We start from the raw sequence: 18,481 nt of genomic DNA on the forward strand, positions 1-18,481 counted from the left end.
TAAGATTATATCCTGGGATGTGTAGCACTCAACACAGCTTGATTTACATAAGGGCATCTTTTCAAGTGCCTATGCTAACCTTAGTCTTAATACAGCAACACATGATGCTTCTGTCTTATGGCCATCATGTTGCATTGAATGTGTTGAGTGAAAAGCATTTGAGTGGATGGATGCAATGGAATCTGTAAATTGGGAAGGGAAGGGACTAAATGTTATCCATCTGCAACAAATGTAAATTAAAGTACTATGATTTTGGCAGAGTGCTTTACTTTCTTAAAGCAATTTTCAAGTGTTGGTCTTGCATTTATTAACATCCCAGTGTGTTAATCCTACACTCAATGCCAGTGGCAATCAAATTCTGAAGTATAGTTGTTTGTCATACCTGTTGTCCTGTGGTTGTTTAATAGTCTTGTAAATGTGGGCATGGGAAGGGCCTACCTTGTGTGAGGGACTTGTTAGATAGTAGCTAGTGAGTTTACTGATAACCCTGGGAACATACATACTCAGGTTATTAGGATACTCTTCATGCTGAAGATGAGACTACTCTAGAAGAATTGATTGCCTTTTTGCATTTAACAAGAATATGATCATGTCTTAAAATGAACCATATGTGACAGGTTCTTAAATGAAAATTTAAAGAGTTCTCATATGTGTTCTTTTTCAGGAAGCAAAACTAACAGACCAGTTACCACTTATCATTGTTTGTGATCGATTTGATTTTGTTCACGACTTGGTGCTCTACTTATATAGAAATAATCTCCAGAAGTATATCGAGATTTATGTGCAGAAGGTGAGTACTAAAATAAACACAAAGATTGTATGTTATCTTCCATTCGGAGTTTTGGACCATTAAGACCAGCCTTGTGGGACTATGTATAAATCATCCTGTCTAATCATTATACTGTAATTCAAAACACTTAAGTATCTAATAAATAGTAAGATTATAATTAGTTTTGGAAAACACTGCATTCATGTGTTTTAGCTCTTTAAGTTTTCCCATGCTTTTGTATCAAATACCTACTTAACTATAGGAAAAGGCAATACAAACTGACTCAAGAATTTACATCTTAAGTTAAGTCTAGTGCCCTGTGGGGCAGTATTTTCCTCAGTAATTTCACAGTGTTATGGCAAAAGAAAAAAAAAACTTGTAACCAAGTAAGAATAAATGTAAGTATTTCCAAGACTGGTGAGACCATTCTGTGAATATTTCTTCTATCTTTGCAGATCTTTGTTTTGTTGGTGTCTTAGGCTTCATAAGTTGATGAAGTCCAAAAGTCATCTCGTGAGCTTTTCCTAACTTACGTAGGCTGATCCCAGTAGGCGCATACTCATTGCCGTTTTAACTCAGTAGGACTTAGTAATGTTTCTACTCTGACAGCAGTCTTTGAACATCTGATGTCAAATACACACCACTGTGATATGTTATAGTAGACTGTTGGTAGAGGGATATAAATGAATAAGTTTATCAAGAGCATTCCTTTTAAAAAAAAAAAAAGCATTCCTTTACTTGAAAGGATGAAAAAGAATATTATTGAGGGCAACATTCTTTGAAGGTGAGTTAATGCTAAAGTATATCACTGCCTTCTCTAGGTGAATCCAAGTCGTCTTCCTGTGGTTATTGGAGGATTGCTTGATGTTGATTGCTCTGAAGATGTCATAAAGAACTTGATTCTTGTAGTAAGAGGTCAGTTCTCTACTGATGAGCTTGTTGCTGAAGTTGAAAAGAGGAACAGGTATGGAAACTCTAATGTTTGCCTTTTTTTTTTTTTTAGCGCATACCTAATTCTGTTTAGAAAAGTAGTCAATGATAAAGCTAATCTAGTTGATTGGGATATCTTTGTCATTGTGTGTTATTGACTACTTTAGCTGCTCTACTTCTAAATGGTTGACTAGACTAGAATGGAAAACAGTAGATCAGGCATTAGAGTGTTTGTTTGCATAAAGGGGAAGTCTGTATAATTATTTTGAAGCAAAAGGATAATGATAGAGATTGAGAACTGTCCTGTGTTACCACAACATTGTTTATGTTGTTAGAGCTAGAACAATATATAGATATATTTGGCATATGCCTAGTGCATAAAATACAGTGTGACCAGTGCAGTCAATATGAGGCTAGTTTTTAATATTACTCCAGAAAAATGTAAAATTCTTTGACACATGTGGTATAAATTTCAGATCTTGGTTAAGTTGTATGAATGCCTTGACCCAAGTGTACATGACAAGATATCTTAAAAGTATACTCCCTAAGTTATCACCAAGGAAAAATGTTTCTTTTTATAGTATAGGTGGGCTTCCTGTCTGTTTATGATTAGGTTATCTGACATAGCTAAATAAAGCATACTTTACTAATAGACTAGAGAAAAACAAATAGGAATATTGTCTTGATACTTGTAAGAGAACTTGAACAATAAGGACAGCTAGTTAGAAGTATCAAGAGGAGACAGGAAAATTTTAAAATTTAGGTAGAACTTTAGGTTAAGGTTTTATATGAGCTGATGATGCCGTGTATTGAACATTGGTTGGAGTCAGACCTGAGTTCTGATATGGCCTCAGATACTTAGTAGTTGTGGGACTGTGGGCAAGCCACTTAATTTTTGCCTGCCTCCATTTCCTTAGCTGTAAAATAGTAAATCATGATATAGCACCTCCTTCCCAGGGTTGTTGTAAGGATCAGATGAAAGAATATTTGTAAATTTCTTTTCATAGTTCCTGGCATATAATAGGTGTTTTTATAAATGCTTTTTTAAAAAATATGACGTGAATGGTACCTTTAATGACATTCATGTAACTTAAAGCTTATGTTTCTAATATTGGAAAGAAAGCTTACTTGCCATAGATGGCTAACATCTGCTGAAATAACAGGAATCAAATTAAATTTAGACACTGCAGTTATTTGAAGTAGATATTTTAATGTTTAGAAAGAAAAACAGATTTAAATGTATCCTCTCCATCTCATTCTTAATTGCCATGTATTTCTGTCATCCCATCATCTTTAGCTTTTCAAAAGACAAATACTAAACCACTAGAGGTCAACTAATGTCTGATTCACTAACAGTTTTGTTAAATTGCCTTAATCAGATAATTAAACTTGTCTTCCAGGCAACATTGAACATCAGCTTGGATTATAGATGGTTGTAGAATCTTAAGTCTGCCTTCACTCATTTTATTACAATAAGATAATGATTCTATATGTGTGTGTGTGTGTGTGTGTGTGTGTGTTTGTGTGTGTGTGTGTGTGTGTATAAACTTAAAATCTGAATCCTACTTTCTCTTTGGCTGTTCCTATGCAAAGATTTAAGTAATGGCTAGAAGTAGAGTTAGTCAACCAATGAAAAGCTGCTTTGTGCCAAAGCCTACCTAGAGCAGCTAAATCTTTCTTGGAAAAGGTTTTATTCCCAGCTAATGTTAATATTCCCAGTTAGTCATTATTTATGACACTTCTCCTTTTGGCCATAGATAACAGGGCTCTCCATTTTCAGCTGAAATCTAGCTCATCTTCTGGGTCTTTGGCTTGTAGTCCCAGGTAAGATTGTTCTTGATTAAACAGCTAAGGTTTTTAGTATTACCTCATAGAGTTGCTGTTCTGGCTGAGTCTCATGGATGGTTATACTTGAGTGATACTTCCCAGAGTCAGACACTAAGTTTTATAGGTTCAGAAGCTCAATTTGTAGGTCACTCGAACATTTCATCAGATATAGATGCTCTGTGCACTGACTACAGTTGTTTGTGATATTAGCAGGAAAGAATATTCTGCTCTTGCCTTTGACAGCCTCTTTTAACAATTCAGATAATGTAATAGTAATAGCAGTAGCCAACATTTATATTTTGCTTTAAAGGTTTGCAAAAGCACTTTACCAATTTTGCATTTTAGGCATTGCACCAAGGGTCAGATAAGTACTTATAATAAAGGTTTGTGTGTTTTCTCCTAGATTAAAACTTCTACTGCCTTGGCTAGAAGCCAGAATTCATGAGGGTTGTGAGGAGCCTGCTACTCACAATGCATTAGCTAAAATCTACATTGACAGTAACAACAACCCAGAAAGATTTCTTCGTGAAAATCCCTATTATGACAGTCGTGTTGTTGGAAAGTATTGTGAGAAGAGGGATCCCCACTTAGCATGTGTGGCTTATGAACGTGGCCAGTGTGATCTGGAACTTATTAATGTGCGTATCCTTCATATTATGAACAGAAAAGATTCAGAGTCAACTGTACATTGCAAGAATTTGTGGGGATGGGTTTAGGTAGTTAGAGCTAGAGATAATTTTAAAGAACTTTCATATCAATGAATACCTTTTTTTTTTTTTTTTGGTTGTGTCATGGATAGAACAATAGATTTTTTTTTTAATGGAAAATAGGTGTGGGGTGGTTTTTTGTTTGTTTGTTTGTTTTTTTGGTAGAGAGATCATTAGACTTAGCCTTAAGTCTCAAACTTTCTTTCTGCTGTTATGTAGGTTTGCAATGAAAACTCTCTCTTCAAAAGTCTTTCCCGTTATTTGGTTCGCCGTAAGGATCCAGAGCTTTGGGGTAGTGTTCTCTTAGAGAGCAACCCTTACAGGAGGCCCCTGATTGACCAGGTAAGAATGCTTATTATGCTTGGAAAGTTCTGGCTATTCTTGTCACTGGCAGAGGGTAGGAGAGAGGGGCAGGTCTTTAACTTGAGTTTCTTTATTTTCTAGGTTGTACAGACAGCCTTGTCTGAGACTCAGGATCCTGAAGAGGTATCTGTTACCGTCAAGGCTTTCATGACTGCAGACCTTCCCAATGAACTTATTGAACTATTGGAGAAAATTGTTCTTGACAACTCAGTGTTCAGTGAACACAGGTATGTTGTGAGTGATTAGTCTCTTCATGGCACTTTCCATCATGTGTAAGATTTTTTAAATGGTGGCAAAGTCACAGCTAAATTATTTTTGTTGTGGCTATAGCTGGAGTAAGCCTTGGAAGAAATAAAGGAGTCCTTTCTTATATGGCTATGAATACTTCCAACATATATACGCCTGTCCCTTTCTATGACCCAGATTTGATATTTATATCTATTTATGCCTAATACTTTCTAATACATACAACATTCAAGTGATGCTAATTTGTCCTTAATAGGAATCTGCAAAACCTCCTTATCCTCACTGCAATTAAAGCCGACCGCACCCGTGTTATGGAATATATCAACCGGCTAGATAATTATGATGCTCCAGATATTGCTAATATTGCAATCAGCAATGAGTTGTTTGAGGAGGCATTTGCCATTTTCAGAAAATTTGATGTCAATACTTCAGCTGTGCAGGTAAAACTTCAGTCATGCATTTATAGCAAATTATTTAACTTCATTTGCCTTTCATACCAGTTAATAGTTGTACATGCCCTTGTTATAGCAATGAAAAAGGCCAATTGCCACCAATTTTTTTCTGTTAGCAGTAGAATAGCCCAAATTTAGCCGTTGCCTTTACCCTACTAATTTTTAAAAATCTATTTCTTAGGTCTTGATTGAACACATTGGTAACCTGGATCGTGCATATGAGTTTGCTGAGCGCTGTAATGAACCCGCAGTATGGAGTCAGCTTGCAAAGGCTCAGTTGCAGAAAGGGATGGTGAAAGAAGCCATTGATTCCTATATCAAAGCAGATGATCCTTCATCTTACATGGAAGTTGTTCAGGCTGCCAATACTAGTGGTATGACTAATAATTTCATATGTTTCAGGGACACACATGTTATCTAGGCCCCAATTAAAACTGAGTAGTGAATAGTTAGGAGTGGTGTTGAAGCCCCACAAGATAGAACTGTAGACCTCAGTTTCCTCATCTTTGAAGTAAGTGGGTAGGATTAAATGGTTTCTGAGATATCTTCCTTCTTTAGATCGTGGATCAAAAGATCTAATCTGGAAATTTAAGTTGCCTTCTCAGGTGTCAGCCTGTCTTAAACAAAGCAAAAGACTTGAAACTATATTGCCTAAACTTAAACTTGCATAGGATTCTGCTTAAGAGTTTCTTTTATATTATATTTTCTTCCATTAGGAGGATGGGGATGAGTAGGAAGGAATGCCTATCCTGCCTGTTAAAACAGTAAGATTCGTCTCTTAGCCTTACCTTTCAAGAAAAAGAAACTGGTTAAATCTGTACTGTTATGACAGGAAGATAGAATAATTCCATATTCATCTAATTTATCACTGTTCCTGTAGGGGGCTCTTTTTTAAGGGAAGGGTAATGATGTGATATCCATTTAAGATTCTTTACTTTATTAATAGGGCTTTCTAGGGAGATTTTCCAAATAGCTTATTTTTCTTCCTGTCTCCAGGCAACTGGGAAGAACTGGTTAAGTACCTGCAAATGGCTCGCAAAAAGGCCCGTGAGTCTTATGTAGAAACAGAACTGATTTTTGCTCTGGCTAAGACCAATCGCCTTGCGGAGCTGGAGGAATTCATCAATGGGCCAAATAATGCTCATATTCAACAAGTAAGGTTCTTGTTCAGTTTCTTTCAGAAACAATTGGACAGCTTAGGAGCTATGTAGAAAGAGAATTATATATGGCTGAGACTGATAACTACCTGTTTTCTTTTCTCAGGTTGGAGATCGTTGTTATGATGAGAAAATGTATGATGCCGCTAAATTGTTGTACAACAATGTTTCCAATTTTGGTCGCTTGGCATCTACCCTGGTTCACTTGGGTGAATATCAGGCAGCTGTTGATGGGGCCCGGAAAGCTAACAGCACTAGGACGTGGAAGGAGGTACCTGGAAACATAGTTTTCACATTTCTTTAAAAGTTAGGATAAACTTTCAGATCTTTGTTCTTCCCTAGGAGTGAGCTTTCAATAACCCTGTACCTGCATTAGATCATCTGCCAGTCATGTATCTGTTTTCCTATTGATGATCATCTGTGTTTCACATCTCTAGGTCTGCTTTGCCTGTGTAGATGGAAAAGAGTTCCGCCTGGCCCAGATGTGTGGGCTTCACATTGTGGTTCATGCAGATGAACTGGAGGAGCTCATAAACTACTATCAGGTAACGAAGAAGGAAGGGTCTTTGACATGCATGACCCCCCTCACACCAGAACAAACAGGCTTTGTTTGAATGGTGCATTTCTTTCCTTCAGGATCGAGGATACTTTGAAGAACTGATAACCATGTTGGAAGCAGCACTGGGGCTTGAGCGAGCCCACATGGGGATGTTTACAGAATTAGCAATTCTCTACTCGAAATTCAAGCCACAGAAAATGAGGGAACATTTGGAGTTGTTCTGGTCCAGAGTGAATATTCCAAAGGTAGATCATCTTTGTTGAATAGTTACAACTGTAATACTGAATACTAGTCTGTTTGAAATGTGTTAATTGGAATTAGCCCACATTTATTAGTACCTTAATATTTTTTCCTATATGCAGGTGCTAAGGGCTGCAGAACAAGCACATCTTTGGGCAGAGCTGGTATTTTTGTATGATAAATATGAAGAATATGACAATGCCATAATTACTATGATGAATCATCCAACAGATGCATGGAAAGAAGGACAATTTAAAGATATCATTACCAAGGTAGACATGTGCCGTCAGAATATGCAGTCTTTTTATATATTAAATTCTTTGAATTTTAAAACAATCCTAACTCCAACCTGTATTTGAATCTTCCCATTTCAGGTAGCCAATGTGGAACTATATTATAGAGCAATACAATTCTATTTAGAATTCAAGCCTCTGCTACTAAATGACCTACTAATGGTACTATCTCCAAGATTGGATCACACTCGTGCTGTCAACTATTTCAGTAAGGTAATAGTTTTAACTAATCCCAGGTGGAGGTGCTTATCTGACCCCTGAGTATTTTTCTAAGTAACTTGGATTTAAAATGTGCTACATTAACTCCATAATCTGTTTCAAAGGTTAAACAGCTTCCACTGGTTAAACCATACCTACGCTCAGTTCAAAACCATAACAACAAATCAGTGAATGAATCATTGAATAACCTCTTCATTACAGAAGAAGATTACCAGGTAACTTTTGGCTCTTTGGTATGCATCTGAACACTTAGGGTACAGTTGTACAGTGAGTAAATTGGAAGGCCTTATATTTTTACTTTATACTTCTGGTTTATAAAGTAGATTGTAGGTCATAAAAGGTTTTTTGGTTTTTTTTTTTTTTTTACAACACTTAGTTCAGTTTTATTATGTGTCTTGGAGCCTAAACAGTGGTGCTCTGAGGCTTAAGACATTTTCATGTATAAATGCTGAAATGATTAAGGCAGAATGCTCCAAAACCACAGTATAAATGTTAGACTTTTTTGGTTGGGTTGGGTTTTTTGCGGGGGAAAGGGAAGAGGAAAAAGCTTTGGACTGCCCTTATATAGCAACAGAAAGAATAGAATCTGAAAGTGTTGGGGCCTTTAAACCCCCAAAATTAAGTTTTACCTTGATAAAACAGTTCCAGTCATTTTATTCTGTTTTTTTTGTCTTGAAGTATTTGATCCAAATCCTGCCCCTGATAATATTAGTCATCTGCAAATCACTTACTGCCTCAAGTTTCCTATACATACCTAACTCATGGAATTCAAGTGAGATAACATATGTGAAATACTTTGCATATTTCAAAGTTATATGGGGAATACTTTGCATATTTCAAAGTTTTAGATATAGATATAGATGTTGGTTTGATCACTGACAGAAGGGCAAATGTTTGCCTGTATCAAATTTTTCAGTGAGGATTCTTAAGACAACAAAGCTAATAGGTCTAGACCAGGTCCACTCATCTCCCTAGGACAGAAATTGGTTTGTAGAAAACAAATCTACAAATCTCACAACCAAATCTGAATTGTTTGCCGATTTTGAACGTTGGAAGGAAAATTAAACCTTCAAAGCATTGCTTTGGTTATCAACATTTTTACAGTCCAAACAGAATTAGATGGAAGAAATTTATTAGATGGAAGAAATTATCTATATGGCTAGTGTTTAGATGGAAAACGTTATGGCAGGCTTTGTTTCAGTGGGACCTGTGGTCAGAATACAACTTTTTAAAGACATTACATTAGTTGGTTATTTTAATGTATTTATTTTTCTATAGGCCCTGAGAACGTCAATAGATGCATATGACAATTTTGATAATATCTCTCTTGCTCAACGTTTGGAGAAACATGAACTCATTGAGTTTAGAAGAATCGCTGCATATCTCTTCAAAGGCAACAATCGCTGGAAACAGAGTGTAGAGCTATGCAAGAAAGACCGACTTTATAAGGTAGATAAAGTTAGAGTAGAAGGGAAAGTAGTATATTAGTCTCCAGGGCAATCTAGTTAATGCAAAATAAATTTATCAGTGGGAACTCTTTTACCTAGTTCTGCTGCTCCTTCCCTATCTCCTACCTTCAAAAAAAAAAGTCTCAAAAAATTGGAGTAAACTGAGGTTATAACTTAATTTCTTGGCAAGCAGTATTGCTGCTCTATTTTCTCATCTAGCTTGACTTAAATCAATGTAGGATGATTTTGTGGGTGCTACGTCCTCCTTAACATAAAGGGTCGTTCTGTTCCTTTCATGATTTTTAAAACTCTGGTTTCCTATAATTGTAGGACTTCTGTCTCAGCTGTTAATAAAATTTAGTCTGTCCCTATCTATTATCCATATACACACAAAGCATTGGTTTATTACGTTGCTTGGTTATCATCTGAGCAATTTGGTTTTCTCAAGAAATTTCCTTTCCTATTCTTAGGATGCAATGCAGTATGCCTCTGAATCAAAAGATACAGAATTGGCAGAAGAGCTGCTACAGTGGTTTTTGCAGGAAGAAAAGAGAGAGTGCTTTGGAGCTTGTCTCTTCACCTGTTATGATCTCTTAAGGCCAGATGTTGTCTTGGAAACTGCATGGAGGCACAATATCATGGACTTTGCCATGCCCTATTTTATCCAGGTCATGAAGGAATACTTGTCCAAGGTAAGGAAATACCTTTTTAAGCATATTCATCAATAATTGTTCAAGCAAACGCAAAATTTCATGTACAGTCTTAGATTTCAGAGGTGAGATTCTTGAAGTAAATTTGGTTTGTTTCAAATCAGCTATGTAAAAATGGCTCTTACTCTTGTTATTCAGGCTCCCTGATCCCATTGCCCTGCCCATATTGCAATCTATAAGGGACTGGAAAAACGTATTTTTTAGAAATGGCTTCTCAGTATATCATCCTTATGTATACATGAGTAAGGTCATATCTAAATTCTTCCTCTCTCCCCACCATTTTAATCTCTTGGTAAAGAAACTCATTTCTTCAGAACAGTCCTTCCCCCAATCCAGACTTGAGACTCAGAAGTCTCAAGTAATAATTCATGTGCGTTAGCCAGATGTTTGTAACTAATAAGATGAATTGCCTTTATGCCAATTATTTCCTTTTGTGGCTTGGTCTTTAGTAGTAGTAATAGTGTGTTTGTGGCATTAGGAAGCTGCACATACTTTTCTGATACTCTGCATCTGATGGTTTTGACCATCAAAGGAAATTGACTTAACTGTACATTAACAAGAAAATTAAACTGGGGGGGCCTAATTCTCCATTTCTTGAATTTTGTCTTAACAAGCTTCCCTTTTTGGAATTGCTCTCTTTTGTGTAAATATGTTTAGAATAAAGCCACTTTTCTCTACTCTTTACAGTTCCTCTGGGCTTAGTTTCAGGTCTTGCAATAAGAATAGTATAGTCTTTATAGACCAAGAAGGATTTTGTACCTTCCTTACCCCACTCCCTCATCTAGTGATTTTAAAATTCTAACAAAGGGAACTGGACTCCAAGAGGACCTATTTATCTTATCCTAAGGAATTAGGTGCCTAAAATATGGGTGAGTCATAAGATAGACTTATCTGATTATTTATTTTTTTTAGAGAACATTTGATTTAATGCATCACATGAAATTACTATTCCTTTTTTCCTTCAAATAACTACTTTTTAGGTTCCAATGTATTCAGTTAGTTTAAGTTTAAAGAAAACGACCCGTCAATAAAGTGCTAGTCAAGTAATTAGTCAAGGAAATGTTACCTTCTCTCCATAGTCACAGAGATCTCTTCTAATGTGCTTAATAGCCAGTATTGTGATGAGAGGCTCTTAGCTGCCTTTAACTTAAGTGCTATACATTTACTATGGATTAAACTGCTTCTCACAGACTTTGGTATAAATACATTTTTTTGCAATAGACTTTGAAGTTAAACTGATTTAACTCTGAAGTTTGCTTCCAGTGTGCCCTTTATTTTCAATTCTCCTGTATCTTTTTAGTGGTGAATTATTTCTCCCCTAAACCTTTGTTGCTGATTCTACCTTTTTATGCTCAATATGGAATTTAATTTTTTCTAAGCTGCACCTTCTGAATTCCTTTGCAGGTTGATGCAATAAAGGAAAAGGTGAAAGTTGATTCTTTTCCATCTTTAAGTCTGGAGGACTAAGTCTAAGAAATCTGCATGATTTTTTTTCCTTCCTACCTTTTCTACACTGCTGCTGCTGCTTTTTTTCCCCCCAACAAAATTTCACTAAAGCCTCTGCAAGTCCTTTGAAACATATCTACAATAGAGCTGTAGGAAATTAGTAGATGTTTGCTACTAATCGGCTAATAGTCCCTTAGGAAGGGCAGGAGGCTAATCAGTAGTTGGTTCACAGTCTCTTAAAAATGTCTTTTAAAAAATAGGATGCTGAGTTGTTTTTCTTATTAAATCCAAAAGTATAAGAGATTTCTCTGTCAGGGCATCTGGACCATAGTAGGATTTTCTCTCTAATACTTGGAACAAATTCAATTAAAACAGCCTCTGGTTTGACTTTTGCAACCCTGCCTGACAGTTAATAAAAAATATGTGCCCTAAAGGCTTTTCTTACTTCACATTGAAGGACTGTGATCCAGTTTCTGATCTCTTGATTATTACTAATTTTTTTGCTGAAAGTAGAGAGAAGATACTAGCTGCTTCCGAAGTGACTTTCCTCATGTTTCTCTGGGTGTCCAGTTCTTATGGTGCTAGTTCATTCTCAAGAAAAAAGTGAAATTGTTTTTAATAAGGAATTAAGTTTTAATACAATTTAACTTGCTGTATCTTGTTGCTGAGCCAGCATGGAATATTTCATTTTATGATGACCACAGTATTAGCAGCTATCTTTTTTTGGCATCAGGCATACCTTTAAAACCCCTATCAGTTTGTTCTTTCCTGATGTTGGTTTATTCCTAGGAAGATCAAACTGAGTGTTGCTGATAGCCCCTACCTCCTTGATTAGACTTGTCTGCATCCCAATATGAATGAAAGACTTTGAAAACTTGTATCACATTCAAAGAAAGCGTATGGTGACCAGGGGCTGGGAAAGCAGAAGGAGGATGACACAAATTCTTAAAAGCATTTGGAAGGGCTTATATTGAACCCAAATGAAGTCACCACTGGAACTTAGGGCAAACCTGAGTAAAATACATTGTGTGTGAGACTCTTCAGCAGCTAGTAAGCAAGGCAGTAAGAAAGCGTGTGTGTGAAAAACGGGTAATTGAACTGCAGTGTATGCATTGTTTAAACTGAGCATGTATAAGAGTCATTGCAATTACATCACACTATTTCTGAAACTCTAAAGCATTGCTGTGGGCTGTGTGTGTTTCTTGGGAGCCTGTATGGCAACAACCATCTTCAGACCTCACTTCTTGCTTCAGTACTTTTGCCTTTTTTTCATGCACACATACACAAAATAACTGACTGCATGTTAACTTTTCCTCTGCAGCTTATTGCAGTCTTTGTGGAAAAGCCTTTTTACATTTTAATGATCTTTCAAATAGCGTGGATGAACTGAACCCAGTGACATGCTTACTTGTCTTTTTATTCAAGGATCAGAAACTTTTGTTACAGCTCTTTTAACAAAAGCTTGTGTTCATTAAAACATTCTCTGCTTTTTCATTCAAGCAAACTGGGTCAATGAAAGCTAAAATTGGATATTTCTGTGCCAGAGGCTGTCCCTGTGTCTGGAAAAATCTAAACTTTTTTGCTTAGCTTGATGCTACCCCTTCAGTATTCCTCCTTTCCTGTGCCCAGCCTGCCTATGTCTGTGCTTGGGCATTTCAACATTCTAGCTTACCTAAATCTTCCATTTTTCTCTATAACAGGAATTATGTTGAGCATATTACCCTAATATGGATTTAAACAGGCATTTACTTAAGATTTTCCCCTCCCCCTTAAAATCTATAAATATTTGTAACTTTTTAAAATAATTGCTTGAGTAAATTACTCAGCATGATTTTATTCTGGAAATTTTCAAGTAATAGTTTGATGGCATAGAGTCTTGTTTATGGACTCTAGAGCTGTGAATTTATTTTTGGTGGATTAAGTTTAGTTTGCAGAAAATGTACTTTTGGATAATAATGCTTACATACTAGTGTTTAGCTTTTCATTTTTTTAGGGTATTTTGGGACATGAGCACCTAGGCTGCATATTCCTTTCTTTGCCTTTTGTAGAAAACTCCTGGGGAAGGATAACCCCACTTCATCTGAAGAGTCTATGGTTGACCTTCAGTTTACTGTTTAATTTCTGTAGGTAAACTGGTCTTTTGTATAATTATTATGGATTATAGCATAATATAAAGTATTAGGTATATGGAAACCGTTCACTATTGGATCCACTGTGGGCAGAGAGTTAACTTTTGGGAAATCAACCAGTGACTAATGCTTTAATTACTAACACGTAGCACTTTAAAGTTGACAAGGCACTTTATACATATTTGATTTGAATCTCATAACAGCCCTGTGAGGTAGGTACTGTGGCTATTGTCTCCATTTTGCAGATTAGGAACTAAAGCTAAGAGAGGTTCAGTTGGTTGGTCAGGGTAACATAGCTAGTAAGTGTTGTGAGGCAAACCTGGCTGTCATACTTTTCATTGTGTAACCTCAAAGCCAGGGCTTACACTTTAACTGCGCTCTCTCTCTCTCTCTCTCTCTCTCTCTCTCTCTCTCTCTCTCTCTCTCTCTCTCTCTCTCTCTCTCTCTCTCTCCACATAGATATCATCTTAATTATTACAGCTTTTCATAACATTTTGGTGTTTATAACTCCACATGACTTTTTCAAAGATACTAAATTTTCTTCCCCTTTACTGTATATCAAGGTACCAAGAAACTATGTACATAATATCCTGAAAGTAAAACCTAAGAAGATAGGGAGACTTGTTCATAGGTAATGATAGACCAAAGCTGTTCTTCGTTTGTAGTCTCATATGTCATTGGTCAGACCCCAGTGGCACATTACTGCCTCTTCCCTACACACACACAGACACACACACACAGACACACACACACACTCTGTCTCCTCCCTGTCCCCTTCTATGCATGCACAAACATGTATGTGTATTACTGTCTGCCTTTTACACACACACACACACACACACACACACACACACACACACACACACACACACACACACCTGCCTTCAGTGCCCCCCCCCATCTCCCACTCCACGTTTCCTTTAAACTGAGTGGATTCTCTGTAGCCCTATTTCTGGGATCTTACTGCTTCCTCTCCGCATGCTTTGGTAATTAGTGTGACTGTAGCCACTTATCAAAGTAGCTAGTAGTCTTTGCAGAATGGGCCTGCATCTGTGATTTATTGGTGTAAGAAAAACTTTCCATGTGAGGAACTTCTGTTAGGAGTGCAGATCAGCACCTCTTCTGTAACTGCTGTTCTGAGTAGCCTTAGGCACTGGTCTGCCCTTGGGGGTCACACTGTTGATGTGTCAGAGATGAGACTTGAACCCAGGTCCTTCTAAACCAGGTCACCTTTCCATTATATCACACTGCCTCTCATAGTCTTTTTCTGGCTTTTAAATAAAAGTATAGTTACATGTACAAAAAGAATTTGGTCGAAATAAAGCTAGGTAGAAATCAGGTGATATTAATATGTAGTCTTTTAAAAAAGAAAATGGAACCTGGAGTTACTTAGGTCTTGAAAGCTTCAGGACCTTGTGTCATCAGGAACTATATATACACTCTTGACAAAGTACAGTGTACAGTGCCCTTGTTGATCTTTGTCAAGTTAGACTGCTTTTTTACTTTTTTAGAAAGTTAATTTATTTTGATGAGAGATGCTTTCCTCTTTTCCAAGAATTTGTCAGTTTCTTCTGGTCCCGTTTAACTAGGAGGCAAACTTGAGTTTTAAATGGTTCCCTCTCCTCTTCCTCCTTCCCTCAGGCTGCATCCTAGCATGTCCAGTTTTAGCCTGGCGTGAGCTTTTGACAGTTATAAATCCCTCCTTCTTGAGGGTTTATAACAACAGTGCTGAAAAACAACCTTGACTGATGTATGACCATAACCATTTGAATCTGAGGGGGCCTGAGAATGTTCTTTCAAGTCCGGTTTTGACAGTATTTAACACACTAAGGCTTTTCCACTTTCTGCCAGAAAAAAATAGGTGTACGAAACCTTTTTGGGTGTTGATTAACATTACCTGTTTTCCTCCAGGTGGATAAACTGGATGCTTCTGAATCCCTGAGAAAAGAAGAGGAGCAGGCTACAGAGACGCAACCTATTGTTTATGGTAATGCCACTTATTTGCAGATATAAGTAGTGGATTGATTTAAACTTTACTAAGAAATATGCCACTAAATAGGTGTAGAAGTGGATAAGTAATAAAGTTTAGCTTTCATTCAGTAGGAAGGCTTATGAAAAGACAAAATAAAAGAAGACATCTTATTTCATTATTTAAGATACTGGTCATAAGTCCATGAAAGTTTTTCAGAGCACCACCCGTTTTCATGTTGAACACAATTCCTAATAACATCTATTGTTCCAGTTAATGTTAGAGACTCACAGATGAGCTATCATTTATCAGTTTACTCCCATTAAACTTTTGATTCCATCTATCAAATAGTAGACACTTAGGTAGTTGACTGAGGTAATGAATGAAAAATATATAATATTTAATAATAAATATTACCAAATAAATAATACACTGAAATTTCTTTAGTAGCTTAAAGAACAATTAAAAAGTGAATAATTTTATCTATGAGAAAAACAATTTTAAAAAAGACCTGTTGTAAGGCATGATGATATGCCTGTAATCATTCCTACAGGGTGGTGGCTAAGGCTAGTGAATCATTTGATCTTAGAACGTCTGAGCTGTAGTAGGACTAAGCTAATTGTCACACCGATATGGGGAGAGTCCTTGGGAGCAGGGGAACACCAGACTTAAGGAGGTACAACTGACCTAACTCAGAAACAAAGCAGGTTGAAGCTGTGTTAGTTATTGGGTTTAGACCCCATGAATGACCAATGCATTTCTAGCTGGGCAAGATATGGAGACTGTCTTCCAAAAAAATGTATGTATGTATATACATACACATGTAGACATATACCAAAATACACAAACATATACACGTATATATGTATATATACACATACACGCATAGCTATTTCTTTAATTAATTTAACCTGTTACTTATGCATCCCTAGATCACTTCTTGGATAAAAGTTAAATCTTGGTTAAATTGGTAAGGTAAACAGATTATTTGATCTGAAAATTTAAGCTAAAAACCTGTAAAAAAAAATTTGTGCATGGTTTGTTATCAAAATTTTTGTTTTCGTTGAATAGTAGATAGCCCTCATTGCTTTATTTTGAAATGAGTGGAATCTTTAACATGAGTGTATCTCTGAAGGCTGTGTAGAGAATAATTTGTGAAATACAAGGCCTGTTACTTAATTGTGTTTCTCTTTTACTTTGTGCTATTTTAAGTTGAACCAATAGTAAAAAAAAAAAAAATTTCTTTGGTAATAGGAATTTGGATGAAACACTTCAGATTGGTGTAGCTGTTTTCTCATTGTTGCATTGGCACGAATATATTGACTTAAAGTATAAGAATAATTCCTGTAGATTTTAGTTCTGAGAACATGAATCCCTATAGAACAAGCGTCATTAGGGAAAAATGTTTTTATAAGTCGGGTTTGCTACAGGTATCTATGGACACCTATCAATCCCACTGAGGAAACTGTTACTGTATTACTTCAGTCTCATGTAATTTCAAGGTTGATAGTGCTGGAATTCTTTTTCTTCACCTGTTGTCAGATTTTCTCTTTCCTGGCAACAGATCTTTGCTAGAAGACTTCAAAAGGCATTGCTCAACTGGACATTTGATATTCAGATGACTTTTTCCTCCAAGGCCTTTAATATTTCACTTTTTAACAGTTTGAGGCACAAATAACAATAAAAAATTCATCTTTTATAAGATTGAAAGTTCTGTATAGTACTTGCTTATGTAATAAACCAACATTCTTGAAATTTTTATAATTTTTTATATTCTGAGTAGCAACCTTGTCCACAGGTTGAATGAATATGTAACAAAAGCAGGTATGATGACGGTAAAAGTATTAAACTCCTTTTGGGTAGTTGCTAAATCATCTGATAGAATGTCTCTGCCACCTTCAGGCAGACACATGTGTCCAAAATGTTTCTGATGTCTTACACCACATATGAAATTATAAAGCAGATCGAAAACATTTGTTCATACAAAGAAACCTGCTCACCTCTGAAGCGAAAGACTTTCCATTCCATTTCCAAAGGTTTTGTGCAAGTGTGTATGTTCTACCCAATTTGTTCTTTTCTTAAAGGAGATTGGTGAGGGATAGGGAAAGGGCACATTTAATTCATCCGAATGTAATAGGCTTTGACATTACCAAAATGGACTGGGGTTTCATAAAAGATAAAATCCTTTAGGAAGAGAACATGGACCAGTCCTATAGGTAGACATCCAAAAAAATTCAGAACACCATTCTCCACCTTCAAAATCGATTACTTTTCACCAAAATATTTAGCTTTCTGATGCCACAGTGTAACTAGCATTAAAATTTGTACTTGCCCCCAACCTACAATTATAATTTGCTTTTAAAAAATTCACTTGTCATTCTTTCCATGAACAGTAAATAAGATATAAGGAAAATATTCCTGTATCAATGCACTAAAAAATTTCTCACAACAGTTACCCAATTTAACTTACACTTTTTAGGATTACGTGTGCAAATAACTATTTACTGAGCCTTGATGTCACAAGAACATGGATAATCCTTTTCTTTCCTGTGTCTGTTATCCCATTTTTTCCTTCTTCTTTTCACTTATGGGTATTTGGATGGTTTGTAGTATAGGGATGGTTTTTTTGTTCCAGAACTCTTATTTCATCAACTCCTGCTACAGAAACTCCACCACTGTAGATCAGCAATTTTTCTATAACTCAGAATTTCTCTAAGATTTTTCTTCTTTCCCTTCATCAATGTTTTTGTTCCATTCTATAATATTTATGTGATGCCTCATTTCTTCCAAAGAAATTTGCATGTTGCTATTCCCTTGTTTCTTTGTCTCTCAGTAGCAACTCTCTTCCCCTAACTACAGCACATCTTTAACTTGCTCAGATCAGGAAGCTAGAGGAGCTCCACAAAAGCCTTATACACTTTGGCAGAATGGCCTTCCCTTTCCCCCCACTTTTAGTCACCAAATCATTATTTTAAGGTTCTTGTTTCTTAAGATTATAAAGCTAGAGGAGATTATAG

The 18,481-nt window shown here is 36.3% G+C and overlaps 1 protein-coding gene across 2 annotated transcripts in view; it reads left to right on the forward strand.

The window, feature by feature from the left end:
* CLTC (clathrin heavy chain) overlaps positions 1–18,481 on the forward strand; it is a 74,771-nt gene that overhangs the window by 53,969 nt on the left and 2,321 nt on the right. Inside the window, exons 15-32 of one of the 2 annotated variants that reach the window (XM_072646877.1) lie at positions 665–790; positions 1,591–1,733; positions 3,930–4,164; positions 4,453–4,575; positions 4,678–4,823; positions 5,099–5,282; positions 5,476–5,668; positions 6,291–6,448; positions 6,558–6,722; positions 6,889–6,996; positions 7,088–7,255; positions 7,373–7,522; positions 7,625–7,756; positions 7,867–7,977; positions 9,041–9,211; positions 9,681–9,902; positions 11,325–11,345; positions 15,407–15,482. In XM_072646877.1, the coding sequence (XP_072502978.1) occupies positions 665–790; positions 1,591–1,733; positions 3,930–4,164; positions 4,453–4,575; positions 4,678–4,823; positions 5,099–5,282; positions 5,476–5,668; positions 6,291–6,448; positions 6,558–6,722; positions 6,889–6,996; positions 7,088–7,255; positions 7,373–7,522; positions 7,625–7,756; positions 7,867–7,977; positions 9,041–9,211; positions 9,681–9,902; positions 11,325–11,345; positions 15,407–15,482 (2,632 nt within the window). The remainder of the gene's footprint in view (positions 1–664; positions 791–1,590; positions 1,734–3,929; positions 4,165–4,452; positions 4,576–4,677; positions 4,824–5,098; positions 5,283–5,475; positions 5,669–6,290; positions 6,449–6,557; positions 6,723–6,888; positions 6,997–7,087; positions 7,256–7,372; positions 7,523–7,624; positions 7,757–7,866; positions 7,978–9,040; positions 9,212–9,680; positions 9,903–11,324; positions 11,346–15,406; positions 15,483–18,481) is intronic. The other variant, XM_072646878.1, reaches the window with a different exon arrangement.

Source organism: Notamacropus eugenii, chromosome 2, assembly GCF_028372415.1.
Source record: "Notamacropus eugenii isolate mMacEug1 chromosome 2, mMacEug1.pri_v2, whole genome shotgun sequence".
Lineage (NCBI taxonomy): Eukaryota > Metazoa > Chordata > Mammalia > Diprotodontia > Macropodidae > Notamacropus > Notamacropus eugenii.